This window comes from Petaurus breviceps, unplaced genomic scaffold (genome assembly GCF_028583685.1).
Source record: "Petaurus breviceps papuanus isolate PSGF00001 unplaced genomic scaffold, PetGlider_PUasm1.0 175, whole genome shotgun sequence".
NCBI classification, from domain to species: domain Eukaryota; kingdom Metazoa; phylum Chordata; class Mammalia; order Diprotodontia; family Petauridae; genus Petaurus; species Petaurus breviceps.
In genome coordinates, this window is record NW_027185764.1 from 63,385,265 (window position 1) to 63,397,960 (window position 12,696).

At 40.1% G+C, this 12,696-nt stretch overlaps 1 protein-coding gene across 16 annotated transcripts in view; it reads left to right on the top strand.

The window, feature by feature from the left end:
- Positions 1-12,696, top strand: part of FRMPD1 (FERM and PDZ domain containing 1) — a 251,567-nt gene that overhangs the window by 191,741 nt on the left and 47,130 nt on the right. For 14 of the 16 annotated variants that reach the window (XM_069085276.1, XM_069085266.1, XM_069085275.1 and 11 more), the window contains one exon: positions 11,589-11,746. In XM_069085276.1, the coding sequence (XP_068941377.1) occupies positions 11,589-11,746 (158 nt within the window). Of the gene's footprint in view, positions 1-5,187; positions 5,313-11,588; positions 11,747-12,696 lie in introns of all 16 variants that reach the window. The other 2 variants (XM_069085279.1, XM_069085280.1) reach the window with 1 other exon arrangement.

Sequence of the window (12,696 nt, forward strand, 5' to 3'; positions counted from 1 at the left end):
GCCTCCAACAGTTATAATTTTCCTCTTCTGTCATATTAGTTAGTCTGATAGGTGTGAGTTTGTACCTCACAGTTTTAATTTGCATTTCTGTAGTCAATAGTGATTTAGAGCATTTTTCACATGACTATAGCTAGATTCAATTTCTTCATCTGAAAACTTCCTGTTCCTATCCTTTGACCATTTATCAGTTGGGAAATGACTTGTATTCTTATAAATTTGACTCACTTTCTCTATATATTTGAGAAATAATGGCTTTGAGTGCTTTGAATATGGAAGTGCTATCACAAAAATCATTTCCTATAGCTGTATACCTACATAATCTTTTATCAAATAAAATCAAAATAAAGAATATTTAACAAATAATAAAATAAAAATTAAGTAATTAAAATAAAAATATAGCCTTCTTTGGGGAAGAATGTAAGGTAGTGACTTATCTGGATCCCCAGTTGTTTGATGACTCTTTTTTTTTTTTTTAAGCAATCAGGGTTAAGTAACTTGCTCAAGGTTACATGGCCAGTTATTTCTGGGTGTGGTGCTGAGTGTCTGAGCCCAGGATTCGATCTCCAGGTCGTCCCAACACTGGAGCCGGTGCTCTTACTCGCTGAGCCACCTGGCCGCCCCTATGTTTGATGACTCTTAAATAAATTGATTCCTCATAATTTAGCATCATCAAAGATGTAAGTTGTCCAGACAATTGAAACATACCCTTTAAGGCACAAAATTTCTATTATTTTAGATCCAAATATTTCTAAAGTATATTATATGTGTCCTTGCATTGTTTGAACACAACATCAGTCAACTAATTAGCATTTATTAAGTACATTCTATATTCCAGGCACTATGCTAAGCCCTGGGTATATGAAGAATGGCAAGACAAAACAAAACAAAATAAAACACAGTTCCTGTTCTCAAGGAGCTCATAGTCTAATGATCAGGGTGGGAGGTGGTGGAGAAACAACACTCAGACAAGTGTGTATAAACATGATATATACACTGGGGCATACTAGGGCCAGCTCATACTATCTTGTGAGAGGAGATTGAGTGAGCATTTATACCACGGAAAACTGGAAATTCGACAAATCTGGGCTTGATTTATGGTTTTGTTTATTATCTAAACTTAAGAAAATGAAGGACAAAATGTTTATGATATAGATTGAACTGTGTCCTGTGTTCCCCCCAGAGAGTCAGTTATTAAACATTTACCGGCGCACCACTATACATAAAAGATAAATTGGGGGATAGTCTCAGAGGGAAGGCGTTAAAATGGAGGAGATGAATGCTTCTTATACCAGAGCCATCATTATGAATGTCACATGTTGGACTATGAAATTGTGATGGCCACAGAGGCTAAATGGGCCCAGTCTCAAACTTTTAAGTTTGAGAAAATATACTGGTCCTTTAAAAAAAAAGAAAAAGTTATTCTGTTTCTTCATTGCTATCAGGATAGCAGCTCTCAGCTTTTGCTGTCAGTGTGCCTGATTTCAGTTGGTTGGGTTTGCTATGGTCCTAACAGTTCTCTAAGTTTGTACAGAGTGCATCTAAAATGATGGTAAATATTTTACTGAGGGATGTAGTGCAGAGAAAAGAAGACTGGTCTTGGCATCAGAAGACCTGAGATGGAGTGCCAGCCCTGATACTTACTAACTGTGTTATCTCAGCAAATCATTCAGCTTTTGACCAGATCGATGTTATTTTACAACTCAAAGCCCTAGGATACTATCTGAATGTAGCTCTGAAAATGACTTCAGATTCAAGGTACACTTTGGTTCAGTATTCATTCAAAACCACAGCTCACAAACCTTTTCATCCATGTTTCTTTTATCAGAAAAACAAAGATATTTAAGGAAGTAGCAGTGAATCACTGGCAATGTAGATTCTCCCTTCTGCCTCATTGTACTCATCTTTTACAGATTACTATGTCACTGGTGGAAGAACAAACATGTATCCAGGGAATACATGCAAGGGACTTTTGTGGAGAAGATACATAGGCAGGAAAAAAACATGATCAGGAAACATGTCCAAGCAGGGCATCTCACATGTCTATGGTTGTGACCCTGCTGGATTCTCCATGTGCCTCTAGTGATGCAGATCCTGGGCTGCTGATAATCAGGCTTTGAGTTGCCTTCTCTGTTTCTGAAAATTACTATGGCCCCCTCCTAGTCTGTTCTCTCCACTGCACTGTCATCTGCTGGTAGTTGACTAAATTACAACACATGTGCAGCCTTAGGAGGGGGAATTTTTGTTCTTTTAGCTCTTAGCCCCAGGTGGGTTGTTTCACTGCCCTACTAAACCTCTCTTCCCTAAGCCCTTAGGCATTATGTATGTCTTTTTAATTACTTTGCTTTTGCCTCAACCATAATTCCTTGAATTTACCTAATCTTTGAGCTAAAGTAATTTACAATCTCATTCTCTAGGTCATTAAAATTATTAATCAAATTTCACTGTTTCCTGGCTGCTAGGATTGATAGGTCAGTGATTTTTGTTTTTCTTTCCTGCCTGCAATGAAGTCATAGCTCCCATTACAGAAAAAGTCCTTAAAAAATATAGTTAAGCACAACTACTTGAGAAGTTTCTTAATTTCTAGATATTTTCATTGGTTTTTAACTATAGTTAAATGGTCTTACTTTAAGGAGTTCACTTATTAAAAGGAGTTGTGACTAGAGACAGGTCATAATACTGAGAGAAACAAAAGAAATGATGTCTGTCAAGCTAGGAAAATTTAGGAAAAGTATTAAAAACTCAAAAAGCATTAAAGCCTGCTACCATTTAGTGCAAATAGCCCTTTAGACCATCATTGATTGACTATTCTACATGCTGTGATAATCAATGAGTACCCTGAGACATAAAGGAAAAGTTAAATTATTTTCAGTATCTTCTGTTTTAAAAGTCCATGAATTATGTAAATTCACTTTAAAGTGACTCCTAGCAATAATTGCGCTACTTAAAGGGATATGATTCCATCATATTCTGTTGTTTTTATGGGAAAATTTTTATATTTAATTTTTTCCAATTACATGTAAAAGCAATTTTTAACATTTTTTTAAAAAATTGAATTCCAAATTCTCTCCCGCCTTCCTTTTCCTTTCCTTGAGAAGGCAAGCAATTTTATATAGATTATACATGTATAGTAATGTAAAACATTTCCATATTAGCTATGTTGTGAAAGAAAACAGATCAAAAAGAAAGTAAGAAAAAGTTTTTAAAAGTATGTTTTGATTTGCATTCAAACTCCATCATTTCTTTCTCTAGAGTTGGATGGCTTTTTTCAACATAAGTCCTTCAGAATTGTCTTGCATCATTGTATTCCTGAAAATAGCTAAGTCATTCACAGTTGATCATCATACAATATTTCTGTTACTATGTATAATGTTCTTTTGGTTCTGCTCTCTTCAATTTGCAGCAGTTCATGTAAGTCTTTCCAAGTTTTTTCTGAATGCATCCTGCCTGTCATAGTATTCTACCACAATACAACAACTTCTTCAGCCATTCCCCAATTGATGGGCATCCCTTTAATTTTCAATTCTTTGTCACCACAAAAAGAGCCATTATAAATATTTTTGTACATTTAGGACCTTTTCCTTTAAAAATAAATTCTCGTAGGGATACAGACTTAATAGTGTTATTGCTGGGTCAAAGGGTATACCCTTTGGCCATAGTTTCAAATTGTTCTACAAAATGGTTCTATCAGTTCACAATTCCACCAACAGTGCATTGTGTCCCGATTTTTCCACATCCCCTCCAACATTTGTCATTTTTCTTTTCTGTCATTTTAACCAATCTGAGAGGTATGAGATGATACCTCAGAGTTGTTTTAATTTGCATTTCTCCAATCAATAATGAGGGGCAACTAGGTGGTGCAGTAGATATTGCACTGGGCTTGGAATCAAGAAAACTTGAGTTCAAATATGGCCTCAGACACATACTGGCTTGTGTGACCCTAGACAAACTATTTAACCCTTATTTGCTTCAGTTCTTCAACGGTAAAACGGGAACACAATGGAAAAGGAAATGGCAAACCACTCCAGTATCTTTGCCAAGAAAACACTGTTGGACAAGTCCATAGAGGGTCATGAAGAGTCAGACATGACTGAACAATAAATCAATAGTGATTTAGATAATTTTTCATGACTATAAATAGGTTTGATTTCTTCTACTGAAAACTGTTCATATTTTTGACTTCTTATTAATTGGGGAATGACTCACATTCTTATAAATTTGACTCAATTCTCTGTATATTTGAGAAATAAATAAAGCTTATAGTATGACCCTTTACATCATAGCCTATTGTGATGTAACAATAATTACCTAAGAGGGCAAAGCAGTCACCCTATTCCTCTCCATTAAGGGACCTGGACCTATATATATTGGTTGTGAGTTCACATCTGGGAAGTCTGACCATTAAAAAGAAAGGAGGCTCTCAGTTCCTCTCCCAAACTTGGTGCCAGGATCTGCTGCTGCAGCCACGTCACTGAAACAAGATGGTGAAGGTTGGAATCAATGGATTTGGCCGTATTGGGCGTCTGGTGACTAGGGCTGCAGTCACCTCACAGAAAGTGGACGTTGTGGCCATTAATGACCCCTTCCTTGATGTTGACTACATGGTTTATCTGTTCCAATATGATTCCACCCATGGCAAGTTCAAGGGCACTGTCGCGGCTGAGAATGGAAAACTAGTGATCAATGGAAAAGCTATTACCATCTTCCAGGAGCGTGATCCTACCAATATTAAATGGGGAGATGCTGGAGCTGTTTATGTAGTAGAGTCCACTGGTGTCTTTACCACCATGGAAAAAGCTGGGACTCATTTGAAGGGTGGAGCTAAGCGGGTTATTATCTCTGCCCCTTCTGCTGATGCCCCTATGTTTGTGATGGGAGTAAACCACGATAAATACAATAATTCCCTTAAGGTTGTCAGTAATGCCTCTTGCACTACCAACTGCTTGGCCCCCCTGGCCAAGGTCATCCATGATAAGTTTGGCATTGTGGAAGGACTCATGACCACAGTCCATGCCACTACTGCTACCCAGAAGACAGTAGATGGCCCTTCTGGCAAGCAGTGGCGAGATGGACGTGGTGCTGGCCAGAACATCATCCCTGCTTCCACTGGGGCTGCTAAAGCTGTAGGTAAGGTTATACCTGCTCTAAACGGGAAGCTTACAGGCATGGCCTTCCGTGTCCCCACTCCAGATGTATCTGTTGTGGATCTAACCTGCCGCCTAGAGAAACCTGCCAAATATGATGATATCAAGAAAGCAATAAAGGAAGCAGCAAACGGACCCTTAAAGGGCATCATGGGATACACAGAGGACCAGGTTGTATCTACTGACTTTGTCACTGACACTCATTCTTCTACCTTTGATGCTGGTGCTGGTATTGCCCTCAATGACAATTTTGTGAAGCTCATTTCCTGGTATGACAATGAGTATGGTTATAGCAACCGTGTAGTAGACCTCATGGCCTACATGGCTACCAAGGAATAGATGGAAAGTCATGGATCTTCATCCCCAGACAAAAGATAAAGAAGTTCCAACACTGGGGAGCCCACATCCCTAACCTATTTTCTTCTATTGGGCATCCCATGCCCCATTCACAGACCTTGCCCCAAAACCCCCCTGTAATAGGGGAGAGGTGCATTGAGTTCTATGTTATATACCACCAATAAAGTCACCATATTCAGTGCATAAGAAAAGGCTCTTTTGCTAGTTATTACTCTTTGGCTTTTTAAATTTCCATATTAGCCTTAAGGAAAATTACCCAAAGCTTTTTTGGTTTATGTCTAGGATTGCCCCAAAGTGGGGAGTAGAAAAGTATTCAGTTGTATGTCACTCTTTGTGAACACATTTGGAATTTTCTTGGCGAAGATAGTGGAATAGTTTGCCATTTCCTTCTCTAGCTCATTTTATAGATAAGGAAACTAAGGCAAACAGGGTTAAGTGACTTGCCCAGGGTCACATACCTAGTAAGTGTCTGAGTCTGGATTTGAACTGACAAAGATGAATCTTTCCTGACTTCAGGTCTGGCACTCTAACTACAGTACCATCTGGGTCCCCCAAATCTATGTATTACTTTGATCCAAAATCAATGCTAGCTGTAAAAGACAAGCACAAATTAACAGAAAAAACTTAAAACAAGAAGCAGCAATAGCATAAGATGTCTAGTTTTCAGGACTCCTGAATAGGCATTTTACATTCCACCTCATTTCTGTACCATCACAACACTTCCTTCCAGAGCCAGAGGATAGGACTCATTCTCCAGTTCTGATCATCTTCTAAAGAAACACTATTTCCTGAAATTCACTTGTCACTGACTGAGGACCCAGGATAGACTTCACAAGATTGCTACCAAGGGGGGAAAAAAAGATTGTTATCAAGGCTAAATATGTCCATCTTGGTATCCCTGTTTGATCACCTATTCCCAGAGGAAAGAATGTGATTCAAAGGAAGCAGCTAGATCTTTGAGATCAGCCTCATTTACAAGCAGGGCAAGACTTCTCTCACAAGTCCCAGGGAAGGGGGACTCACATTGAATTGAAGAAAGAAGGCACTAAAAGCCCACTTAATATTGCTTGCCTTCTGGCTTAGTGGCTGCTTCACAGGAGGCACTGTAGTTTTTGGACTCCAGCCTCTAACAGGTAATACTGTGTTTCCCCGATAATAAGACCTATCCCGAAAATAAGCCCTCCCCTTACTGTGTAAGATTCCTCTAAAATAAGCCCTCCCCCGAAAATAAGCCCTATTGAGATTGCTACTGTAGTGAAGGTGATCCCCTGCGCTACACGCTACATTACGGTACCCTCTGTATGCACCGTCCCCCCCCCAGTGAAACGCATGCCGCACTCCGAGCTGCATCCAATCAGAGCTGCAGCAATGAGCGCGTCATCCTGTTCTTCCCCAGTGATTTGCTTGCTGGCGCCATTGAGAGCAGTGCTGCGGAGGAGAGCTGAGGCAGGACAACATAAGCCCCCCCCTGAAAATAAGCCCTCTGGTGTTTTTCTTTCCAAAAAATTTAATAAGACAGTATCTTATTATCGGGGAAACACAGTACTAAGTATGACAGGTGTTAGGTAAACACACAGGAGGGCTGCTAGCAGGTGTTCTAACACAGGTTCGCTCTTGATCTGCGCAGAAGGGAAGACAGGAATGGCATCATAATAAAGGGTTAAATAAGCTTACTTTAATCTATTCTTCTCAAAGGAAGTTTGCTGATAATGGGAGCACCAGCTCCTATGGCATTCCCAAATCAGCCAGTGGGGTCAGTGGAGACAGGCACAGCATTCCAGCTTGTGCACTCCCCTAAATCCCCCCAAGCCTCAATGAGGGCCATTTGAGGCAAATGCAGATTTCCCCCCCAAGCCTTGATGGGGGCTGATCAAGGCATACACAGAATTACATTCTCATATTACCCACTCACTGACCAGTGCCCACTTGACTAATAGGGCAACAGACAAAGGAGTATTGCCAGCAATAGCCTCACAAGTTTATATTATCTCACTGGTGTGACTCACAGCATAGTCACAATGTATATTTACAACTTAAGCACAAATGTTCATTATCATTATAAAATGCTGCACAAGCCTGGTGGAGATGTTTACAAATCACAAGCCTGAGAAATATTATCTAACACCTGGAAGCTAGAAATTGTTATGGCCGTGGAGCCTGGGAAACTAAACTCTAAGAAAGAATAACAAAATCTTCCTTACTAGGAGGGGCCAGGTGGTGCAGTGAGTAAGAGCGCTGGCCCCGGCGTCGAGAGACCCGGGATTGGTTCCGGCCTGAGATACTTGGCACCCACACAAAAATAACTGGCCGTGTAACCTTGAGCAAGTTTCTTAACCCCAATTCCTTAAAAAAAAATCCTCCTTATTTACAGTGGTCCATCGTATCTGAGTTAGCTTTGACACAGCTTCCTCCCCTCTCCCCTTCATTTATTACAGGATTGGGGTCAAATGGACCATTCAGGGACCAAAACAGCTTTTCTTTCAGAGGCAAGCACACATTTTCTTGGAAGTGACCACACGATTCAGTTTATCCCCTAGGCCGAAGCTCCCCACTAAACTGGGGAATAGCTTGTTGGGTTCAGGAACCAAGAACACACAAGGTCTTGCTGTATCAATACTCCCAATTTTAGTCTCCATTCAAAGCCCCTGCTAGAGCATCTCTGTCTGCCAGATGTGAATTCCACAGCTCTCCAAACTTAATTTTCTCCAAACCTGAACTGAGTTTCAAGCTCAGCTGTTTCAGCTTAGGTCTTCCACCAGTCTCATGATCCTTCCCCTTAGGTGGGAGGGAGGAATGACATTTGGAGAAAGGGAACTCCCATTGTTCTTTGTGAACACAATTCTCAAAATTCTATGCAATGATTCTGGGACCACACTGTGATTTGCTGGGAAATTGGTCCCAATATGAGGCTACTTAATTATTTATGTCCACAATGTCTCCCCCATTAGAATGTATGCATCTTAAAGGGAGTGGCTGCTTCACTTTTTGTCTTAATAGTTCCAGGACTTAGTCCAGTTCTTGCCACATACTTAGTATTCTTGACTGTTTAGGGGAAAAGGGCCTCAGCTACCTATATAGCTATGTGTAAATGGGTGTATGCGTGTATACATTCTCTAGCAAGCAATGTTAATTTATTTATTCTCATAAAGGAAGCATGACAGTTGTAGTTAGAAAAATCCTAAGAAGCAGATGTGTCCCTACATACATTATGGGAAGGGTCATGGTATCAAATAATCATAGTAACATAATCAAATGTTATGAAATCAATTGCAGGAGTCACAAATTAGCTGGCCTTGTATCACCAGGATCTGTATAGGAAAAATACTAAACTCTTCTTTCATTCTTTCAAGGCCTTCCATGATCTGTTTCCACCTTTACTGCCTAAAGTTTTCCACCAAGGGCCCCCAAGTGAAAGGGAGGTTATAACTGGCTTGAGGTTTTTGGTTTTTTGAGAAAAATATAAAAATTCCACATATGCCTATTTATATTAAGATTATGTAATTGAAATTTTAAATAAGAGAAACTTCAGTTCCATGTTAAGAGAGAGAAGAGATATTGGGAGAAAAGAGGGAAGAAATAAGAAAGTGTGAGAGAGAGGAAGAGGGAGAGAGAGAGAAGAAGAGAGAGTGAAGGAGAGAGAGAAGGAAAATGACAAGTTATCATTTCTTATCTTGCTAATGCTTTACCTCTTGCTTCCTTCAGTCTGAAGTGCTGCAGGCCTTTTGCCTAGCATCCTGAAGCTCTAACCTACCACCTGGTTGCTCCTTCTCCTTTCCCCAGCAGATGAGAATCTCCCTCCCGCCACTCTGGTGCCCAAAACATAGCATCCCTGGAACCCTCACTGAGCCCCAGGGTGTTTCCTGCCAAATGACCCATACTTTTGTTCTAATTCGGCCCACGTAGTAGAAATTTAGCTCTGGCAATCTGTTTAACATCTGTCTCTTGAATGTCCTGGCTTCAAAGGAATCACTGGGGTGAGGATTCCCCCTGTAGACAACAATAACCACAAATATGTATTAAGGACCATCGGTGTATAAAGCATTATGATGGATCCATAGAGAGTGAGAAATAAATGACCTTATAATTGATATCATATTGCCTTCCTTCTCAGTGGGTAGAGGAGGGAGAGAATTTGAAACTCAAAAATTTTTTTAAATGAATGTTAAAAATAAATTTAAAAATAAAGAAAAATAATTGACAGCCCTGGTTTATAGTATATAAAATATGGAAATAGTATAAACAAACAAAATAGTATATGAGATAGTTTATAGAAAGCAATGTTCTAAGTATACAAAATCATTTTGCAAGGCACACTATGTCTAGATACAAAGGGAGAAAAGATAGTATCTAGTTGAGAGGAAGGAATTAAAAAAAAAAGGTTTCATGAAGAAAGCGACATTTGAGATAGAATATGTAGGTTTTGGAGAGGTAGTGGAGGGGTAGAAAGAGAGACTTTCCAGGTAGAAAGCACATAAAACTAGAGGGGTAGAAAAGCAGGCATGGTAGGAGAGAATGTTCCTGGGACAGCCAGAAGTCCAGTTTGCACAGAGCATAGAGTATGTGTCAGGAAGTAATAGAAAATAATGGATTTTGCTTTTCAGAGAGGGGAAGGCAGGGCAATTAGAGTTAGGTAACTTGCCCCCCAAGGTCACACAGCTAGTAAGTGTTAAGTGTCTGTATCGATTTGAACTCATGTCCTTCTGACTCCAGGCTGGTGCTCTATTCACTGCACCACCTAGCTGCCTCTGCTTTTCTTTTCATTTTTTCCCCCAGGGGCCAGAGAGGTGGAGGAGAAAATAAATAAATAAATGGAAAGAAGATTTTCTTTTTCTAAAGAAAATAAAGCTAGAAAAAGTAGGTTCAGGAGCCAAAGCATGTAGGGTCTTGACCTGTTGCCCAGTACTCCCCCCCAAGAAAAATCCAGTTTAATTCAGTAGACTACTAATAGGTTGTAAGTTCCATGAAAACAGGGACCCTGTCATGACTAAAATGTGTATCTGTCACACATGTTAGGCAGTGGACATTTAATAAACGTTTAATTGAATTGGCAAGAGAGAAGCCATGAAGGTTTTGTCTATTGAGGGATATGGGACACTGGGAAAGTTCTCGCTTAGATAGGAGGTCTGTTAAATATGTTTATTTTAGGGGGCGGCTAGGTGGCATAGTGAATAGAGCATCAGCCCTGGAGTCAGGAGGACCTGAGTTCAAATGCGGCCTCAGACACTTAACATATACTAGCCATGTGACCTTGGCAGGTCACTTGACCTCCAATTGCCCTGTCACCCCCCCATCCAAAAAGCAAGAAAAAAAAAAAGAGTAAATAAATATGGTTATTTTAGGAGCTGGGGATTGTGGAGCCAACAAACATTATTTGAGAAAAAAAAAACTTTCCAGAAAATGTTGAGATTTCAGAAAATTTGTGATGGACAGAATGAAATTAAACCAAGATGGGCAAGGTCTGATTTGTGGGCAAGAATCTGAATATTCCCAGATTTCTGAGGAAATAGGAGTTTGATGGGTGAGGAGGGCAGAGAGAGGTCATTTTAGAGCATGGACCATTTCCGTGCTCTCAAAGCATTGGCCATCACATCAAAGCCTTGGTGATCACGCAGAGAGGGGTAAGGGTAGCATGAGCAGGACATTGGGAATCTTGTTTGGAGAAAGGGGATTCCGAGAGTGCATCAAGAGACATCAGCTAGCAAGTGCCTACTACGTGCCAAGCGCTGGGGATGCAAAGGAGTATGACAACGGCTGAAGGTCCAATGGAGGAGACAGAGCAAACAGCTATGGGCAAACAAGATATGAACAGGATAAATGGGGGTACTCTCAGAAGGAAGGCACTCTGTAACAGGAGGACAGGGAAAGGCTTCTGGCAGAAGGTGGGGCATTAGCTGAGATGTGAAGGAGTCAGGGAAGCCAGGAGCTGTGGATAAGGAGACAGAATTCCTGGCAATTCCTTACAACCAATGAACACGCCTGGACTCGGGAAGGAACAGCGAGAAGGTCAATTTGACTGCCTTTATACACTTGCTTAGAACTGGCTCTGTCTCTCCTTCTCTTGACTGGATGCTTTTTCTCACTCTCTTCCAGGCGTAGGATTTCCTTACCAGATAATTCCTCTGGGGGCCTGACTCAAAGCCTTGCCTCTGTGAAGCATACTGTAAAGATAGACAGAGATGTGTTCCTGGGTGACTATGGATTTCACATTTCACAGAGTCTTCCCCTGAGTATCTCCTCAGTTATCACAGGTAAGATTTTTGTATATATCATGTATGTACCCATTTATTTATATATTGTCTCTCCCATTATACTGTAAGGTCTTGGAGGACAGGGACCATTTTTATTAATAATAATAACAACTAATACTTAAAGTGTTATTGTTTTAAATAATAACTAATTATTTCAAATAATAACATAGTGTTGCTGTTTGGGTTTTTTTTTTTAATGGGGGAAGGCAAGGCAATTGGGGTTAAGTGACTTGCCCAAGGTCACATGGCTAGTTTTGTCTTAAGTGTCTGGGCCAGAGTTGAACTCAGGTCCTCCTGACTCCAGGGCGGGTGCTCTATTCACTGCGCTACCTAGCCGCCCCATTATAGTGTTGTTTTCAATAACACTGTTATTATTTTAAACTATTATAATAACATTTATAGTGTTTTCAATAATAACACTTACTGTGTTAATTGTTGCAAATGATAATACCAACTAACACTTATAGTTTTGTTTTAAATAACAATAACTCTTAAGAGTATTATTGTTTTAAATAACTCACACAGTGTTTTAAGGTTTGGTGGGTGCTTTACATGTATTATTTCATTTGATTCTCACAATAGCTCTGTAAGATAGCTGCTCTTATTATGCCCATTTTACAGATGGGAAAAACTAAGGCTGAGAGAGGTTAGAAGCTGTTATTATCCCTATTTTACAGCTGAGGAAACTGAGACAGAGGTTAAGTGACTTGGCCAGGGTCACAGAGCTAGTAAGTGTGTGAAGCAGAATTTGAATTCAGGTCTTCCCGACTCAAGCCCAGTGATCCAACCACTTTGCCACCTAGCTGCCGTTCTTTCTATTGTTCAGTGCTCAGCAAAATGCCTGGCATATTGTAAGGGCTAAATAAATGTTTTTTGATTGATTGATAGGAATTAGTATATTGCTTTTTTTTCTCTTTCCTTTTGTGCATTTCCTTCTGTGCTCCTATAGC